This window comes from Branchiostoma floridae, chromosome 12 (genome assembly GCF_000003815.2).
Source record: "Branchiostoma floridae strain S238N-H82 chromosome 12, Bfl_VNyyK, whole genome shotgun sequence".
NCBI classification, from domain to species: Eukaryota; Metazoa; Chordata; class Leptocardii; order Amphioxiformes; family Branchiostomatidae; genus Branchiostoma; species Branchiostoma floridae.
In genome coordinates this window covers 6,370,593-6,390,405 of record NC_049990.1, presented here as the reverse complement: position 1 = coordinate 6,390,405, position 19,813 = coordinate 6,370,593, and the positions used below count along the sequence as shown (strand labels likewise).

The 19,813-nt window shown below is 39.0% G+C and overlaps 2 protein-coding genes across 3 annotated transcripts in view; one reads left to right on the top strand and one right to left on the bottom strand.

Annotated features, from left to right (window-relative positions):
* Window positions 1-414: 414 nt before the first annotated feature.
* On the bottom strand, window positions 415-13,997 carry LOC118427526 (amine oxidase [flavin-containing] B-like). The gene is made up of 15 exons (XM_035837364.1): window positions 13,807-13,997; window positions 13,098-13,235; window positions 11,973-12,074; window positions 11,477-11,568; window positions 11,031-11,134; window positions 10,622-10,659; window positions 9,980-10,129; window positions 9,554-9,713; window positions 9,174-9,270; window positions 7,505-7,558; window positions 7,166-7,223; window positions 3,471-3,568; window positions 2,927-3,038; window positions 1,084-1,146; window positions 415-853 (listed from the first exon to the last, which is right to left on the bottom strand). Exons 1-15 carry the CDS (start codon window positions 13,921-13,923, stop codon window positions 719-721), a joined length of 1,518 nt encoding a protein of 505 aa, XP_035693257.1. The 5' UTR covers window positions 13,924-13,997; the 3' UTR covers window positions 415-718.
* A 4,591-nt stretch (window positions 13,998-18,588) lies between these two features.
* Window positions 18,589-19,813, top strand: part of LOC118427525 — a 5,860-nt gene continuing 4,635 nt past the window's right edge. The window contains exon 1 of one of the 2 annotated variants that reach the window (XM_035837363.1): window positions 18,589-18,836. The gene's annotated coding sequence lies outside the window, so the exon portion shown is untranslated. The remainder of the gene's footprint in view (window positions 18,837-19,813) is intronic. The other variant, XM_035837362.1, reaches the window with a different exon arrangement.

Genomic DNA, 19,813 nt, shown 5'->3' with positions numbered 1-19,813 from the left:
TTAAATCATAATTTTCTGCACATTAGAATGATGCATAAGAACAACTTTCCTATGCTCTGCATTCTTATGACCTTGTATCCACCTAACGTTAGTTCACCTTTATCCGTAGGGTAACCTTTATCCGTTCTTTTTAAGAACAACGTATTTAGCGAAAGCAGATGATGGTTTCAAACTGCAATATTTTGAAAATAGTACAATTTGAAACTACCGTCTATCGACTTGATATCCCTGGATACCCTGTTTAGCAACACAATGGATATAGGTTACCCCGCAGATAAAGGTGAACTAACATTATATAATAAGTACTCAGCCCCACAAGATGGCGCCTACATCTTACTCTGAGGCATTTAAGTATTTCTCCAGTCTTAAAGTTTTGTTCGTCCTTAAATCATAATTTTCTGCACATTGAAACCATGCGTAACAACTTTGTCATTGTCTGCATTCTCCTAACCTTGAATCCACCAACTCAGCCTTTACAAGATGGCAGCTATGTATACAGCTTAAGTACTCTTCAGAGCAAACACTTTCCCATTCCTACAGTAATGATAAGTTGAAAATTGCTTTTAATCATTTCTCCAGGCTTTTTTTTCTAACCTTAAAGTTTTGTTCTTTCTTAAATCAGTTATTAAATAAATTTTCTGCACATTGAAATCATGCATAACAATTTTGCCATCGTCTGCATAATCTCCTGACCTTGATCAGCTGTACAAGATGGCGGCTACAGTTTACCCTTCAGAGCAAATGCCCCCACGCCTGCGACAATGGGTGTCAGACCCAGGAACTTCAGGAACCCTCCGACAGACGGGGCGTTACGCTGCAAGAACGTCGTCTCAAACGGTAGTGCTGGACAGTCCTGATAAAGTAATGTGTATTTGTTGTGATTGCTAAACTAAGTCACGTTATTGCAAGGAAAGGGATTCGCAGCACACTGGCAAAAATAAAGCCTTGAAACCAGTTGGCAATTTTTTGCTGACTGTGACAGGGGATTTGGAAACTGTTGCAAACAGAAGTTTTACATATTTCTTGACTTACATGTTGTTTCCATCCATAATCAGAAAAGAAGAAAAAAGTTGTAGAATGTACCTTAGATTCCGGCTCCTCTTGCCATATCTGGTCTGCTGAGATGCGACCCATTGCATTTAGGGTCTGAAACAGACAAAAAAAGGATAATCAGTACATTTTTGGGCAATTACTAACAGGAAAGAAAGGAACAACAGAGGATGTATAAAGGTACATAGAGGCAGTTAATTTTGCCATGCTTCTTCCTGGTAGTATTATGTAGCTTCTACCCGGATGGAACTCAGGCTACAAAAGAATCCCTCAAGAATGAAAATACACCATCCCTGTCCTTGGTGCTGAAGACACCACCCTTGTATGGATTATGAGAATCATCAACCAGTGAATTTTTGACCATTCTAGTTATTCTAAGACTTATAATAACTTAGAGGGGACTGTCGAAACAGTTTTGACAGTCCCCTTTATTCCTTTTTTTTAAGACAGCAGAAGGTGAATATGACAAAAGTTGAACATTTACGCTGTATTGAGTTAGTGGCCCCACTGCAGAGATGGAGACGTTTTCACAATATTGTGATTGCTAGAAAATATTCAGAAAATTGCACTGATAAATCCCTGAGAGAATTGATTTTGTTGTACCTCAATAGTGCATGAAGCTGTGGATAGATCTTTATGACATTTGGTATGTGGGTGGGAAGACTTTGAGAACGATGACGGCCCGCCTCAGCGAAGTCTGATATGCGGCGAGGATGAGTGAGTGAGTGAGAGGTTTCACCAAAATGAAGGTAAACATTTATTATGGACCTTCTAGTGACTTTCTGTGGTACTTTATAAAGAACTTCCTGTATTCATTGAAATCTCATGTTCTGGACATGCTACTTATTGTCATGACTTCTAATGGTAGACAAGTGCTTGTTGATCTTTGGAAGCTGGGACATGAATGAAAAATTGCAACTATTTCTGGCTTTGCTCGTAGAATGATTTCCCCCCTCGCCTCACCCAAATGAAAATGGGCATTAGGCCACACCAATTTAATTTCTTGGTTCAAGGATTTTTTCATAAAAAATATGGAGCGAGAGGGCGAAATAAAAATAAAAATTGTAAAATGGTTGGGGTAAAGGTAACGGCTAATCCAAAACATAAAGAAAAAAAGTTTTCAGCTTGAAAAAAGTACAAAAACACTATTTTTGTACAGTAACAGCACCTGTACCCACATTTTAAGGAGCTTATAATATAAAGCCCAATTTGCTACACCAGAAAGTTGGTGAATGGTTTCATTAATGGTGAAAATTTGCTGAGTGGTAATTTTTATTTCTATTTTTTTTTTCCAGAAAATAGGAGCGAGCGAATCCGTGAACCAGAAATTAAATCGGTGTGGCCTTATACTCCTACATCAACCATCCAACCAACTTGTTGGGAGGAACCACCTGAACTATTTTTGCTCAGTCCTTTGGTTCAGGATAGGTTTGGCTGTACTTATAGACTGAGGAGGCTCTGATAAAAAGGGTGGAGGTTAAAACTGCTGTAGGTTTGGCCTCTGACCAATGTCAGAGAATATTAGACTTTCTAAGCTTAAAGAAATATTTCTAGTATTATAATTATTGATAATTGGTGATTCTCTGACTGAAGATGAATGTACAAAATGTATACTTCAATGACCCCAGTCATTTTGCTGTACATAATGAAAAGCCTCTAGTAGATGTTTTAGTACAGCTTATTAATTGTTCAGGTAGATTCCAACTAAATTTTGTATTTCCTCCTCAGCTCCCTATAGAAAACAATGTGCGTGGGAAATTTTATAAATGAATTATAAATCAGTTCCGTTAACATTGATTTGTGACTACCGGTATTTCTGTAAACCACTATACACTACAATGTATACGGTAGAATGATTAATTAATTTCCCCCTCACCTCCCTAGCTGCCCTCTCCCCTGCCTGGACCGCCCCCTCCATGTAACCTGACCAATGGGTGGCCGTCTCCGTTCCAGCAAAGTAGATACGTCCAAACGGCTCCCTTAGTACCCTGTCAATCAATATAACACAGCATGACATCTTAGGTTTGAAGTGTTTAAATGGCTGTCATGATGCAAAATGTTCTTTGGAAGCAGCTTGTCAGTTATCTTATTAGTCTACAGACAAAATTGCATGCAAAAAACACTCAGCATCATAGCTATTAAAGCCATCTGCATAATGATTGTAAAATTTAAAACAAACACTGCATTGTAGTCATAACTTCTTAATAATTACATACATGATATATACCTAATAGTTGCGCAAAAATGGAGAGAACACCGAGGGTAACACTGGTAAAAAGGAATTAGAGCTCGCAAACTGTTTGGCCGATTTTCGTGGTGTATGACAGGGCAAAATTGATGCAGATCAAAGGGTTTATCAAATATTTTTTGTCCTCAACTTGTAGTTTTCTACCACTAAGAACAGTTAACGATAAACATACTTTCCAAAGTTAGTGAGGACCCCTGGTGGAAAATAGATGGTATAGCAGCCGCCTGAGTACTCTTCTTGCATCCAGTTTTTCTCCACGTAGGCAGTTGGCTAGGGTAACATAACAGACGAACCATTTGTCCAAAGTGCAATATTTGTCCAAAATCAATCTGTAGGCTGTTGATAGTTCATCACATTGTATTGAATCAAACAACTATCACTGAAAAAATTGTCAGTTTAGCACATAACATTGTATACACTTCTAAATCAATATCATCACAGAAAATGCAGTGCTTTAATGAGTCAGTATGTGTTAGTTTCTTTTTATCATTTTCTGCTGACTTTGCAACCAAAACTCCTGAACTTTCTTAACTAGAAAGGCCGGTATTTGCTTAGGAGCAAATTCAGCTATTTTCACTCCGCTCTCCCCTTTATGCAAAAATGGACTTTTCCAAAATTGAACTTGAAAAATCCAATGTGAGTACTGTACGGTAATCAAACTTTTATTTCTTTATTACAACACGCACACAGCATGCTAATGTTTCACACATTAACAAAGCAAGCACCGTTTTACTTCAAGAAAAAAAAATGTATGTCACAAACGGAAATTTTCTACAGATGCAACACGTTATGCGACCCTAAACGTTGGTATTACGTACCCACAGCAGACAATAGCGTGGTTATGATTAAAGTTTTCCTGCTTATTTACACAAGGCAAGGACAATTACTGCACTTATTCATAACTAATCTTCATACAAGCAGACCTCTCCAAACAAACTGCACTACACTTTTAACTCTTTACCAAGATATGCTTATTAGCCGTTTTTAGCGAAGTGCAATTTAAAAAAAAAATCCAATAGGATATCATGGCTGCACTGCAATTACATTATCATTACAAATACATATAAATTTATGCACATTGTATTCAGACAAAAAGGATCGCATTCTGTTTTTATACTTAGAGTTAATCAGCTAATACATTATATTGATGAACAAAGCTAATTAGCAACTATATGTTTGCACGGAGTCTGTTTTGCATATCTGAATGTTTTGCATGCTTTTTGTCTGAAAAAAGGATGCAGCAATTGCAGTTATTATACGTCTGTTATAAACTTAACGTCCCATTTATTTTCCACATAAACTAATCAGTTTATGATTATCTAATTATTTTGATTAACTGTTTGTAGTACAGTGCATTACTAAATTACACAGCATATACCATGACGTGGTGTCTGAAAAGTCATAAAAACTTATTCATGTCTGTCATGAAATACAATGTTTGAACTCATGGTTGGTATAATAATATCTCTAATTGTCACTTAGTTTAATAGTTACAATATTGTCCCAAATAGCCTAATCATACATAAAGCTGGTGTTTCTGTCACAGTAACACTTCTTGTACGTGACTTTGCTATCCTCTCCTTGGTGTCTGTTGATGTCACCTTTGTAGCCAGTTGACTATTGTGTTCTCTGACAGGCCAGACTTTGTGGAATTAGTTGAGTTCGAGCACCCGACCAATAATGAATTTAGCACTGTCAAATTGACACTTTCTATCAAGGCACAACCCCACCTGTCTGCACAACAGTCCTGTTGGTGTTTCATCTTCCTCCAGTAGAAAATAGAATAGAATACAATAATTAGTATTTCCTTTGTGTAATTTCATGTACTGCCACCCAGAGTAAAAGGAAGATCCTTTTTGTTTGTTGATTAGAAAAAAAGCCACACCTGATTACATAATATTTCTTGTACAACCAACCTGAATGGACAATTCACAACATAGTGTAACGTTTGTACTAGTAGATTTGCCCTTGAAAATCTGTACTATCATATAACGTTACTATGGAAGAGAACTACTGTACACTTTTCACCGATAATTAGTAGAATCATATCATAATGTTTGATTAGTAGAATTGTAAGATATACTCTGTATTCTTTCTTTTTTTCGTTGCAGTTTAAAGTTGGCCATACAAAATTGACTGTACTTTTTGTCGTGACAATAAAGCTTGATGATACAATACTAGTACTGTCTCATCAGTCACTGCAAAGCGCAACAATATTCCATGCATGCGCTCCCACTTACCGCGGCATTCTGACGCTACGGTATCGCTTATCCAGACACTCTAAACGTGGGTAAATCAAACAAAAACTACACAATAACGACGACAAGTTACCCAAATTTGTTACTGCGTTTGTGTATTGTTGCCAATTTTAAGATAAACAGTACAATTTTTCACTTACTTTTAACGGACTTCTTCCCGGCGACATATATGTACTCCCAGCCGCTAAGTTGAAAAACCCTTTCTCATTGGCTGTACCCGAGCTGACCAATCAGGTCATCGCTTCCGCTAAGTGTCAGGCGCATATTGGTTCCCTTCTAAATTCAATTAGCCACAATGCACAGCTGCAGGTAAACAGCTTACGTCGCGCGCGGAAACGTCCATAACCATATATGGTGCAACGGACGCACGTGCAAACGTGACCATATATGGTTACACGCGCGAAACGCGAGCTCGGTGAAAATATGCGTAGATACCCCGCCAAATTGGCTTTTAAATGATTTTGAAGTGACGTTTGGCCAAAAATAATACCGGGGTCCTTTTAATAAGTATCTCACGCAGTATCATACCAACTTTCAAGTCATCTGGACGTAATACCTGGGCACGGGAGACATGAATATACAGCCGGGCCAGAAAATGACCTTAAAACATCCCTAAAATCATTGTAAAGGTATCTATCAAAAAAATGAGAAAAACGGGTCTGGGTATTGGCCCACTGTACCCTTGTGCCAAATTTCAGGCCATTTGGTCCAGGAACGACGGAGAGGAATCACTTTAAAGGTCGCGACAGGAGAAAGAAAGAAAGAAAGAAAGAAGAAACGGTATGAAAACAATATTTTCACTCGAAGCGTACCTACGGTACGCGGAGTGAAAATAACAAGTACATGTGCAGCAACCCTAGTTATAAGTTGGTATGATTTAGCCTGATATCCACCCTATCCTTAAGCTCCAGTGCGTTTTCCTTGCCTTACAGTCTGACACCATCGAAAAAATGACATTTTGCATATTCAACTAAAATATCGTTCAGTCTGGCTCCCAGTCATGCTTTTCTTGTAACGGCAAATCGCTACAGGGTTTGAAAAAGCATCTGGGGTTCAGACCACTTTACGCTGTGTTTGAGAAATATTCAATTCCCATAGTAATGCAGGATGTAAAGACCAATCTAGCCAGCCTGAAATTTTTTTTCGTCCCCTGGATTTTAAATGGAAGTCCTGTCGAGCCTAGGGGGTTCTCGGGGGATGCTCCCCCAGGAAAATTGTGAAATGTAGACCCTCTGAAATGCTATTTCCTGCATCTTGAGAGGTAAATTTTGCTGGTTCAATGTCACTCAACTTTTTACTGTCTTGGTAAAAAAATCCACAGGGATTTCAGCTCAAAGAGGACGAAATGGGCTAACTTTTTTTCCGTCCCCAGCAGCATTCCGTCAAAGGATGGGAAAACGGATGCTGGCTGGAACAAACATTAGAATGGGGACAGGGACATTAATTTAGTATTTAACAAACATTAGAATGGGGACACAGAAGTGATCAGAAGAAGATGGATACCAGGCTTGGTTTACTTAGAGTGTCTCTTTCACATTGTATCTATTGTTAATCAAAGGACATCTTTTAGATACATTCCTACAATTATGTAACAATATGTACAATATACCTTCAAAGCTTCGTCTGTGCCAAAGGCCTTTGCATAACTCTTGCAAATCAGCATCTTTCTGCAAAATATCATTAGCACATGTATCAAATTATCAGTCAGAGTAATGTATCTTTAAAAACAAATTATGATGGTAGATCTGTTAAAAAAAATAATGAATGGTAGCTTATCAAATATAAAGAATAGACTGATCCCATAGCCATGACTTCCATCAAAATAAGATATAGCTATATGCTAAAATTAAGTTAACAAAATTTGATGGCCATTCTCTCATTGGTCTAACAGCTAATTGCCATGCTATAATTGGTTGAACTGCTTATTGTGATGGACAGTCAGAATTACCTCTCTTCTTCAGGAAGCTGCGAGAAGTGCACTGCTTTATCAGCTGGGCAAAATCTACATTGAAAAATATAATCACGCAGTCAATACATCCTGAAACAATTTAAGTATAAAACTTAAATGGATTTAGACATGAAGTTGCAATGACTAAGATTTAAAAGCCTCCTCTTACTATTTAGTACAAGAATTACAACTATTAGTATTCATAATAGGCATGATTGGCTATTAAGCATATTCTAATTATAAGCATATTCAGTTGATAATCTTTTAACCTTTAAGATTTGATTATTTCAGAGCACTTTCAGAGCTAAATTCTATACTTTATGCTGACATTATGATTTTGATAAGATTGGTGAAATTACTCATTATGGTTACATTTGCCTCATAAGAGTGTCAATTTAACAAAATGGTGTTATCAAGGCCCTTTCAAGAGTGTCTTGAACACAAGGATATCTGAAGTACCTCAGGGGTTAATGATGCTGTATTAGTACAATTTTCTTTAAAGTAGCAGCAAGGACTAAGAGTCTTAGAATATAACGTCCTTGGTAGCTGCATTCACCACGCTAATTTGTGTTTAATATTTGGTTGACATTAGAAGCTGCAGATTGGAAAACAGCAGAGCAAGATGGCACAGTCATGGAAATTTATTTTATGAATGAAATAATCACGAAGTAATTCCAGTACTGATTACAAGCCAGCTATTTTCACTCTCCTACACAGAGCTTTGCCCATGGCCTGTACAAGATACATTGGAGAGGCTCTGCTAAACTGGGCTGAGGTTTCTTTTGTGTGTGAATGTTACCTCTAACCTGAGTTGTCAGAGAGTTGGCAACTAGAAATGTTTTCTTTAGGTAAAGCTGATTTTGCCCGCAGTTTAGAAGAACCTTTCCAAGATCTGTAAATAGTTTCACCAGATTGGTAGATCAATTGAACAAAGACTGTATTCTTCATTACACATTTTACCTTCTTTAATTTTTCAGTTAACGTTTCAACAACCATCTGTTGCCTTCATCAGTACAAAAGGAAACACGAATTAAAAACCACTGCAAAAGTCCTTCTTCCCGCTACCGCAAAATTAAATCCCATCAATTTTGCAGTAAGCAAACAATTGGTTTCCATGAAGATTAAAGAAGCTTGCAACGAAACTTTACCCAACAATACAAGGGTAGGATCCATCTGGCTTGGTGTCATCAAATGTAATGGTGACTGGGCCATCTGCTTCCACCATGGTTAACTGTCCTGAGAAACCTTAAGAGATTTACAGATTTTTTTTCATAATCACGCAAAAATGTCTTTGGTTAGTTCTTATGATTATGATAGGCTGTCAACTATGTTAGGCCACACTGTCTTAATTTTATGAATGGCATCTGTGCGGGGCAAAAGGGGGCAAATGGTCAGTGCATGGTGCCACAGCGCCCTTGTTCAACAAGAATGGCAACATAAACATGATTGAAATGGCGACGATTATCTCTTACAGTTTTACTCGAGGACGGGTGAATATAAGTCAGGAAAGAATGGCCTGGATGTGTTGTCCTGTGGTTTAGCAGCATTTTTTTTTTTGCTGGATTTTTCTTTTTTTCACCGCGTGCATTACTTTTGGAGTCTCCAGAGGATGTCATCCAAAAATTAAGTCGGTGTGGCCTTATTATGATTATGACATTAAAGATTTTACCCAATAATACAAGGGTAAGATCCGTCCGGTTTGGTGTCATCGTAAGTGAAACACACAGGAGCATCATCTTCTTCTATAATTATCAGACCAGAGTAGCCTATGCAGAAACATGGAGAACATTTCTCAAACAAATTGCATGCCCGAACTAAGCAAGCTATATGGGAGAGACCAATACAAAGTACTATATAATTCATAATACATGAACTGCACATGGTTTTATTTCATGAATCCATGAAACATCATGAACGCTTGACATAGAAAAATCTCCTTTCTGAAGCTGAAGTGAAATCAAGTCCCAGCAAAAATAAATGAATTTACAAATGTACCACTGTGACAATAAGAATTTGCCGAATGGTACTAGATAGAAATTCAAATAAAACCTTTTTCTCTCCAGAATGGCCGCTCGTAGTACATCATGATCTTCAGCACAGAGCCCATCGGAACTCGCTGGATCAACTGGTACCGCGGCGTCGGCAGAGGGGGGTCAAAGGTCACTTTCAGTTGCAGGGGCACAGGGATGGAAAACACCACATAACGAGCCTGAAAATGACAAAAAAAGTTTCAAAATAATCACTTGAGGCAAAGAACAGAAAGTTACTTAGAAATATGTTGTAAGAAAGGTAAATGCCATGATAATGAATAATTTGTGCATGCTCTTATCTGCATGTGCGTGCATACAATCATATGGGTTTGTGTGTGTGTGTGTGTGTGCGCACGTGTGTGTGTGTGTGTGTGTGTGTGTGTGTGTGTGTGCACGCTCTAATATACAATATACTGTGTGAGATGTCAGATGGACCCATACACACCTGATACCTGTCCTGTGTGCCTGTGTACAGTGTCACTCCATCCTTTCCTTGCTCCACCCTCACCACTGGCTGGTTCAGCCTCACACGGTCCCCCAACAACTCCTGCATCCTCAGGCTGATCTGCTGAGATCCACCCAGAAACTTCCTTTCCTAATAACATGAGATAATTGAACTATTGACAACAATAAGCAGATAGAATTTCTGTGCCTTTTGTTCCATTGGACCTTATAGTATCTAATGGCATAAAGGGTAGCAAGTATCCTAAGGCCTGCTGTTTCAGTAGCAGGGTAGGCTTGAAAATTAGCGTTTCTCCTTTTACATGCTTAAGGCACCTCCTCAAACATTCCATCCCTTCCAAAAGATGGTTGCAGATGCCTTACCAAGGATTACGCCCAGGTCTCCCAGTTACCAATCATTGGAACCAGGAGCTCAACTGAGAGGCAGTTGAACTACAGGGACATCCACGATGCATGTATGGCAATCCAAAATAAGGTACAAGCTACACAGATAGCCAATTCTTTGTTGCAATTAATTTACATCTTTTATGCTTGACAATGTATTGCCTGTAATGCAATGCCTTGTAAAACACAATCATGCATTTAACACCAGTTGTAGAACAAACTACATTGTAGTGTGCCTTACCTGTCCACCATTTACTGTTGAACAGCACCTGTCAAAACCTGCAGTGGACATGGATTTGGATTTAAGTGGTCTGATATAAAATCAAACTCACCCAATAAGGAAAACAACTGACCAAAAACTAGTTTAACATAAATGCATGTACATGTATGTGGCTTTCCTACACAAAGGTCAACAGTAGGACCTATTGACTTGCTTGATCCATTAGGTCTAATCAAAGAAATGCAACAACACATTTATTTTTATTTATCAGAAATGTTAGCATGCTTATCGAATGACCAATTGAAAGAGAAAGCTTAGGATCTTAATCTCCTAATGCTTAGACCAACATTAACTGTTAGGATACTACAACACAGTATACAAGACCCTTTCCAAGTTACCAAAAACTATGAAGCTTAGAGATAAAGCTTACCTCCACACTGTTTAATGTACCACAGGAACCACAGCATGGAGACTTGGTGGGACTTTGCCGTCACAAACGACTCCACCAACAAGTCACCAAACGTGATCGCAGTCCTGAAGGAAAATTCAATGTCATGAGATTATTTTCAAATCATAATTTGATAAGAAAGTGATCCAGCTCAATTTAGGTTAGAGTTCCTGATAAATATTGATCTCCTTATTGAAAAAATTGGGTAATATTTTCTTTCTAAATACTAGTTCTCCTTTAACCAGGGGTAACTTATATCATTTGTTTTTAAAAACAGGGTATTCTGAAATATCAAGTTGATGGACGATGGTTTCAAATTGCAATTTGTAGACTTGTTACCCCAAATTACAGTGTTTCAAAGCAGCGGATATAGGTTACCCAACGGATAAAGGTGAACTAGCGTTAATCGTAACTTCATTGTTACTCACTGAGTCCAGCAGTGTTTTTCCCAGAATTCCTTCATCGTCATCCGGTCCCACTCCTCAGCATGAGGGCAATCCCAGGGTGCATCAGCTGGGATCTGTAGAGATTTATGTCATCGGCAGGATTTTAAAAAGTCTGTAATACTCTACTGCCACTGATTTATACTATGATAGCCATTTTTAGTACTCTCCTAACCGTCACTTATTGCAGAACTGCTACATTCCTAAGTATCTGGTCTAAGTACATGTACTGTAAATTCGGTTACTTTTGTGTGGACTTTATTTTCTACAAGGAAAAACAATTCTGTAGTACAGTAGTAATACAGTACATTAGAAATGCACAAATCAAAATGTATATTCAGTGGTGTCATGAATTTCAGAGTAGCTACAAGATCAATGCATGACTCAGTTAAAGGTCTAGGACTAGCATTACAGCAACTGTAGTAAACATTACTGTAACAGTAATTGTGTTTTGTTAGTAAAATAGTACAAAGTAACTTACTTTGCTCCCATACTCATCTATGAGCCTGAGCATGTGGAGCAGGTCCATGGTTTTGAACGGGTTCCAGAAGGTTGGGAGGGGCTTGTACTCTGTAGGTCTGCCCTGTGTTAACATTAACATTTATTTAGATTCATCACATCACATCATAAAAGTGTAGAAAATTGAGCATTTAAGTATTGGTCTTTTTTCTTCCACAACATTTCACTAATACTGTAAATTATGCAGAGATGTTTGCAGTGGTTTTATGTTGCATTGCCATTTCATGGCTAACTCAAAACCACCACGAATATTTTTTCCATGACAGTATGTGACTACAGTAGATTCTTAGCGCTACCACAAACTCAAAACCACTGCGAACAATCTATTTTCCGGCTAACATGAATTTAAATCCCCGCGAACTTAAATCCATTTACATGTACAGTATACTACTGCATTAACGCAAAGTAACAGTCATTTACTAATAAAACCTCCCTTAAAAAACAATGTTACAGTAGAATATTCTTCATGCCTGAAACCTTGGTGTAACTTTTGACAGAAATTATCAATCAATGCAAAATGTTGGCTTTAAGTATTTTGTACTATCGTCATCCCCAGCATCAGGGTTAGCCTCTACAGGTCTCTATATGTCATGGCTGCTCAACTATCAAGTAGAGATCACTTCATACATCACTCCTTGACATTTAAGCCAGTGTTAGTCCTTAACCCTTAGTCAAACCACACAAAAATCAATGAGTCTAGTTTATTTGTTCCGACCCTCGTCGTGTCTAGAGGCACGAAGGGCAGGAAGTTTTCTTGCTGTTTTTAGCTGCTTGTTTTGTAGGGAGAGGTTGCTAGCCCTTCACCTTTAACGTGCTATAGGCACCGCTGGCCTTGAACACAATTTTTTTTTATAAACAACATATATCATGCTTACATGGTCCATCTGAGTCGATGTTTGGTACACATAAAAGCCAATTTGAGACATGTAGAATAAGATACAACAAAAAGCTGTTTCTCTGAGGCATCAGTTTGTGGATGACTTAAACTGTGTTTAGACAAGCAGGGCTGCCCTAGGACACTCTGGACAGGCATCTAAACCGTCTGGGATGCTTTCATTTTTATAAAGGGTGTACCAATCATACTCACTCCAGTCATGAAAATGTACTGCCCTTTATCGTACATCTTGTATGTCTCTATCCCCAGCTCTTTGGACAGACGGAGGAGTCTGTTTTGAGTGGGGCCGACGTACGACCCGCCAACATCACAGTAACCGAAACCTTCTCCCTGCAAAAAAGCAAAAAAGTTAGAAGGGGCTCAGCCAATCTAATTGATTCTTAGAAATAGGATTCAACGACAGGAATAATTGTCATTGGGTAATATGATCACCATGATATCTTTCATGGTTACTTAATCATTGAACTATAGTTCAATAGTGTCCAGCAATGAAAACTTCATATGCTTAATATAGTTACCACAAAGTATCCTAGTACTAACTGAGTCACTAAGGATAAGAAATTTCCAACCTTGTTACTACTTGTGCGTTTTTTTTCATAATTAAGTGAGGAAAGTCACTCGAATATCTTAATTGATAATTAACTTTATAAACAAAGCCTTGCCAGTAATGTTGCATGATAATTTTATAGTATAGTAAAAGAGATGGCCAAAATTCCCCACCTTTTTCTAAACCATAATTATAGTTTATAAATAGTGTCCGGGCCTAATCCCTAGGGTTAATGGTAACTGCATCAAATTTCACAGACAAATTCCAGGTTACTAGTAAAGACATCTATGCAATGTACACTCGGGTTTCTACTGAATATACATTAACGTATGATCAAAACAAAGGTATTCTCACATATGCAGTGCAGGTGCGGCCTCCCACCCTGTCTCTGGCCTCCAGGACCAACACATTCAGACCTTTCTCATGGAGGAGCTTTGCTGCACTGAGACCTGTGAGGAAATGGAAAATCATTAGAATGCAATAAAAGCAAATTGAATTAAAATAACTACTACTACTTGTTCGATGTGCATGTATGATAGGAGCAAGGATGTTATATAACGTCCTTGATAGGAGCAAACTGCTTTGAGAACTTTATGTTGGGTCACCCAACCAAGAGACTCTGGAATTCCCAAATCCCTAATCTCCAAGCAGATCCTACGGTAGCATAAGATAGTATCAAAAGCTGCTAGAGGAGTGAAGCCGGCCTAGGAGTGTGTTTTGCTACCGGGGACACCTCTTGGCTGACTAAACTTCTTGGCCAGTTTGGTACTATCTTATGCTATTGTAGGATCTGCTTGGAGATTACAAATCCCGTGGTAGGTGCTGTCCAGCTGGATAACTAATCGCTTTGGCACCACATGGATAATTGCATGAAATATGCAATTAAACGGTCTCTACTGTATTCAATGTTAGTGACAAGTAAACTTACATGCAGTTCAAATATCGATCTGAAAACAATTCAATCAATACACCTTTCTGGCAAGTAGTATAACTTTCAACATATTGCCAACAAAAATATTCAAATAATTAAACCAATAAGGGAAAAGCAAACTCACCACTGATACCAGCACCTACAACAACTACATCGCAGGTAGACATTCTCTTAACGAGTTACGACTGGGGTTGCCTTTTACTTTCAGGTAATTAATATTGCCCAACTTGGTCGGTGTCAACCCAAGACTCCAAGAGTCAGAAGCCCGTCCTGAGTCCGATTGTGAGACTGAAAATCGTAGCTGGCGTTACTTTTCCACTACGTGTTGCACATTGCACTTTTGTAGACTGCACTACTGTGTTCAATGTCTAACATAGTTACTGTTTAACCGGCTATGGGGTCGTGCCAGATTAGAAGTTTCTCATGATCCAAAAAACAACCATACAAGAGGTCAAAAGTCAAAGTCCGTAAGGTCTGAGATAAGGGTCATTGGAATAAACCATTCACTGTGTCGGTGAGTTAGTTTGTAAGTTTACCTGGGGACCACCGCGAACGAATGGATGGATGGATGGATGGATGGATGGATGGATGGATGGATGGATGGATGGATGGATGGATGGATGGATGGATGGATGGATGGATGGATGGATGGATGGATGGATGGATGGATGGATGGATCGATGGATAGCCCTTGCTCTCCCCAAGGGCTATCTTTCACTGCAAAATCACGACCATGTCTTTAAGAACACGAGATTGAAAATGAAAACGGTTCCGATGCAGTACCGTACAAATCTATGTCAGGACATACCCACATGCCGAATATCGAAACATATCCATTCGACTTATGCCGCCGACCATCCACATACAGACATACAAATGCTTCTAACTTGAACACCTTCATGGCAAATGGTAAAAGTTACAAAACACACGTTACTAAAAAATAAATGAAAACGACGCCTAACACTCTCAAATCGAGCACGACTGCTACATCCTACATTTACCTGGAGATATGTCAAAAAGCAGTCACTCAAGCAACTGGATATGATTTTGGAAACGGTCAGACGTTTCAACTATCATCCACTAGTTTTCGTCGGTGACATTGAAGAGATCTGAGGAAGAAACTGGTCTTTTATACCTCAACTATGAATGAAGACAATTTTAGATGTCCAATAGGAAACATTGTAATTGACAATTTCAGATTGAAGACAATTTGGAATCCAATAGGTAACAAAGGTAAGGCAATTAGTCAAGCTGAAGACAATTTTGGATTTCAAATCTAAGTCGCAGTTGATGCAAATGAGTCAATTAGCTCCTCCTGACGTACTAGTATCTACCTGGAGATTATATAAAATGGGTACAATTTCTGGCAATTTTGTAACCTAAGCCAGAGTACCGCTGTGGCAGACTGGGGCTTGTTTTAATTGGGCATATTGGTGGTGTCCCTTAAAAAAAGGATCGAGGACACCTCCAGAAAGGCGTTAACACCGCCAAATGATAGAGCAGAAATGTTTTATGATCGATGGTTTGTCTAGTTGCATTAGGAATATGAATTTTTCTACAGACCTTAGGTGAATGAAATAAGGAAATTGGTTTTGTATAACCTTAAACAGTTCATTTCTCTCTACGGTATACGATCTCACACTCTACTACAAAATGACGTTTGTCCTCTATTCTATCTAAATTACAATATTAATAATAGCTAGCGTAGTCAGTGTTTGGAGGAGCGCTGATTCGGGATTTTCAACACGGGCTAAAGGTTCTCTGTGCCGGGGGAGGCAGTTGGCCGAGTTTTACCGACCCCGAAAATCGTTATATAATGTTATACTCCGAATCAGCTCTCCCGCCCCCCAAAATAAACACGGCTCCGAAAGTCTGTGAAGGAGGCTAACGTTGTGACGCAAATGTCATCTCAAAACAGCTAGACCCCTTGCAGTATTGCTTGTAGATTGTCGGATACGTGCGTAATTACAGCAGGACCCCCGTGTCTATGCACACAGGAGTTCATCCCCGTTTATGTATCAAAACTGGACTGCATGCGGACTCCGTAATTGATTAGCAACCCTCCATATGGTGCCAATTGTCGTAAACAATGGATTAAAAAAGAATTTTAATGGTTTTGATCTTTTATACCTCTCGAAGTGATGACGGTTTTACGTCATATCCTGCTATGATCGTGGTAGAAAATTCTGAAAATGGAAAAGAACGAAGTAATTTTCTTAATCCTTAAATCCTTATCCGGTGGTGAAAGTAAATGGAGGTAAAAACGTGTGAAACATTTTAAGGACAGGAAGCGCTAATGCACCAAACCTTTCAGCATTCTTTATTTTAATGGGCCAATAGTGGACTAAATGCTTTTTATCTGCCATTTCTTTTCATTTAACCTTTACTTAACCTTTGCAGTTTGCACTTTATCAAAATTTGTTACATCTAGATGAATAAGCCGTACAGGAATCGCACATGCACGTAGCAAGGTGGTCATGTCACGCTTCGGGATGTTGATAAAGGAACGTTCTCTTGGATAGGAAAAATGTAGACTATCTAAGCTCTGGCGGGCTCTAAGTACAGTCAAACCTGTATTAGGAGCCACCTCTACAGAGGGGCCACCTGTCCATAGTGGCCACTTTTTGTCGGTCCCTTGGGTATTTCATCTACAAGTTACCACCTCTATACAGAGGCCACCTGTCTATAGTGGCCAAATTTGTCCGGTCCCTTGAGTGGCCGCCATAGACAGGTTTGACTGTAGTTTTGAATTTGAGGGAAAAGTTAACATATCTAACCTTAAGCATTAAGTGTTTAACATTAAGTGGTCTCTCACTCGACTGCACCAAATCAGCCAATCACAAACGGTGGAAAGTTTTTAAAGCGTTTTCTCAAAATTCGCAAAATTGGGCAAGATGTGAACTAACTGAATCGTTTTTAGCGCAACTCGACGCTGTCCAGGTAGATAGTAACACCGAAATCGAATTTGAATTTCAACTACTTTCGTGAATTGTAAAATTGGAGCCTATGGAGAATGTGGTTCCAATTCTATGCACACCGGGAACAAACTGTTGATTGTTGTGGCGACTAACTGTTTTTTCTCATCTTTTATTCGGTTGAATAGGAGTAAACAATTACGGACAATTACGCACTTAAATTAATTTATATCAGCACCGTCATCGGATGAAAATGAAAATGACATAAAAATGACATAGATACCTTGAGATCATTTGATGACAAATAAATGTATGCCATAATTACAACAACGATTATTAAAAGATATTTCGATTTTTGATATCGTAAATCCTAACTACCCCTTTCTGCTAGGACACGGATGAAATAATCTCCAAAATCACCCGAGGGTTTAAAACGTCCAGTTCGGAGAATGAAGTCCTCAGTTGAGCACATTATTTCACAATTTGTTGTAGCTTTTCCATTTTGCTCTAAGTTTGCAGACTTCGTTTTATAATATTTTGTCAACTGTAACTTTATCATACCGTACGAGTGCTGTGAAATAAAAATAACTGAATTAGACTTCCCTATTCAGCTACTCGCCCTCGCATCATCACCTTGTTGCAGTCAGCAATCTAAAAGCGTCGGGATTGTCTCAACAGTTTCCTTCATTTGCACCATTCGCTAAGAAAGCCCAAAGTGGTGTGATATTTGTTGAGGGCCCTTAGTCCGTCAGTGCAATATACTTCAAGACATGCTAAAGGCGGACTAACGTCAATTGTTGCGACTAAAGAGGCCAGATCGTGCGTACATAAAAGTTGAAGTGATAAAACGGAGTTAATCTTAGAGTGAATGAAGAAGTAAAGGTCTGTCGAAGACTTAAAGACTGCCGTTTGTGACGTTATTCTTCTTGAAAAAGCCTTGTACAACCGCCACTCGACATTTGGCAGAACCTTATGAGTCGGGCAGACGCACACTCTTCTACATTGACAAAAGGTTTGAAAGCACATTCGGTAATGAGTTCAGATACGACGGCAAAGGCACTTTTACTTATTTGATACTTGATAAAGTTTCCCTGGGGTTGTGCTGAGTGGCCTACTCTTGCGAACCATTCTGCGCCATTCCAGGCGATTCTTTGCCATCTCTTCTTTTTCGAATTCATAGAGCTTGAGTTTTAGTATGGTAAATCATGCAATGAAAATATGGTTTCAAATTTTTCAACAAATTACAAAAACCGAACAGTCGTGCCTCTCACTAAAACTATTATCGTTAACGTTGTGATCATAATGCCATTTTCTTCAATCATGTGTTCGTCAGATTGAGTAATTTGTGGCGACCTTTTTAAGACGGATGTGACATTCTTAGCCGCACGTCTGACGTCATGACATACAGAGCATTAGCCACGTATGTGGGCGTTCCAACCAATTAAAAACTCGACCAAGGATCAGCCGTGGTCATTCTCTTCTGAGGAACTCCTGGTGCCATCATCCCACAGCGGGCAACAGTTAACTCTTCGTCAAAGGTATGTTGGCATTTTTTCTTCTTCGTGTTTTATTAAAGTTTTGTGCATCTTCTAGACGGATATATTTGGGAGAATGGAATGGAATCTCTGCCAGTTCGAACGTATGTTTTTCTATGTTTGGCTTATAAGAGGCTGTGCATAACATATAGCTAAACGCGCAACCGATGGATGTCGTGGGACCGGCAACCCTTAAAGGTAAATCAACGACAAACAAGACAAATGCGGTGTATTTTCGAGGTGTATGGCCAAATTACCCTCCGTTGTAACTTTTAGGCAATCTGGTGTTCCTCTTCGCGATACGACAAAATACACAGAACTTCAGAAAAATAGCCTGAAGCATAATTTGTGTATATTCCTTGGTAAACAGTTTCATTTTTCGTTTCCGCAAACAGTACCGGCCCGGCGGCCAGGCCCCGCTTCGAAAACTTATAACTTAAGGCTAACGTCACATATTCACACCGGGACCGGGCCGGGATGTTTGTCGAAACGTAAAATAGAAATATATACTAAAAAAATATGTACAAATAGTACCCACGACTATTCTCGTTATGACCTGTGTAGTTTGGTGTCTTTTACACCTTACTTTTCGTTCCCAAAAGCTGTCCGGCCGGGCCCGGTTTGGAAATGTGACGTCGGCCTAAGGCCTAGGTCACAATTGCCATCCCGGGGCCCGACCGGGTAGCTTTCGGGAGGGAAAAGAATGATGTAAAGGACATCAAAATACACGAAATGTCAACATAAGATTCTTGGAAATTACATGCGTATATTACTAGGTATACATTTTAATTTTTCATTTCTTTAAACATCCCGGCCGGGCCCCGGTTTTGAAATGTGACCTAAGCCTAACAGCGTAAGGCTTCGGTCCTATTTCTAGACAGGTGCCCGGTCGGGTAGCTTGCGGGGGCGAAAAGATTGATGTAAAAGACATAAAAATAAAAATCGGGAATTTCGTATTCTTGTTAGAGACGCAAACTGGA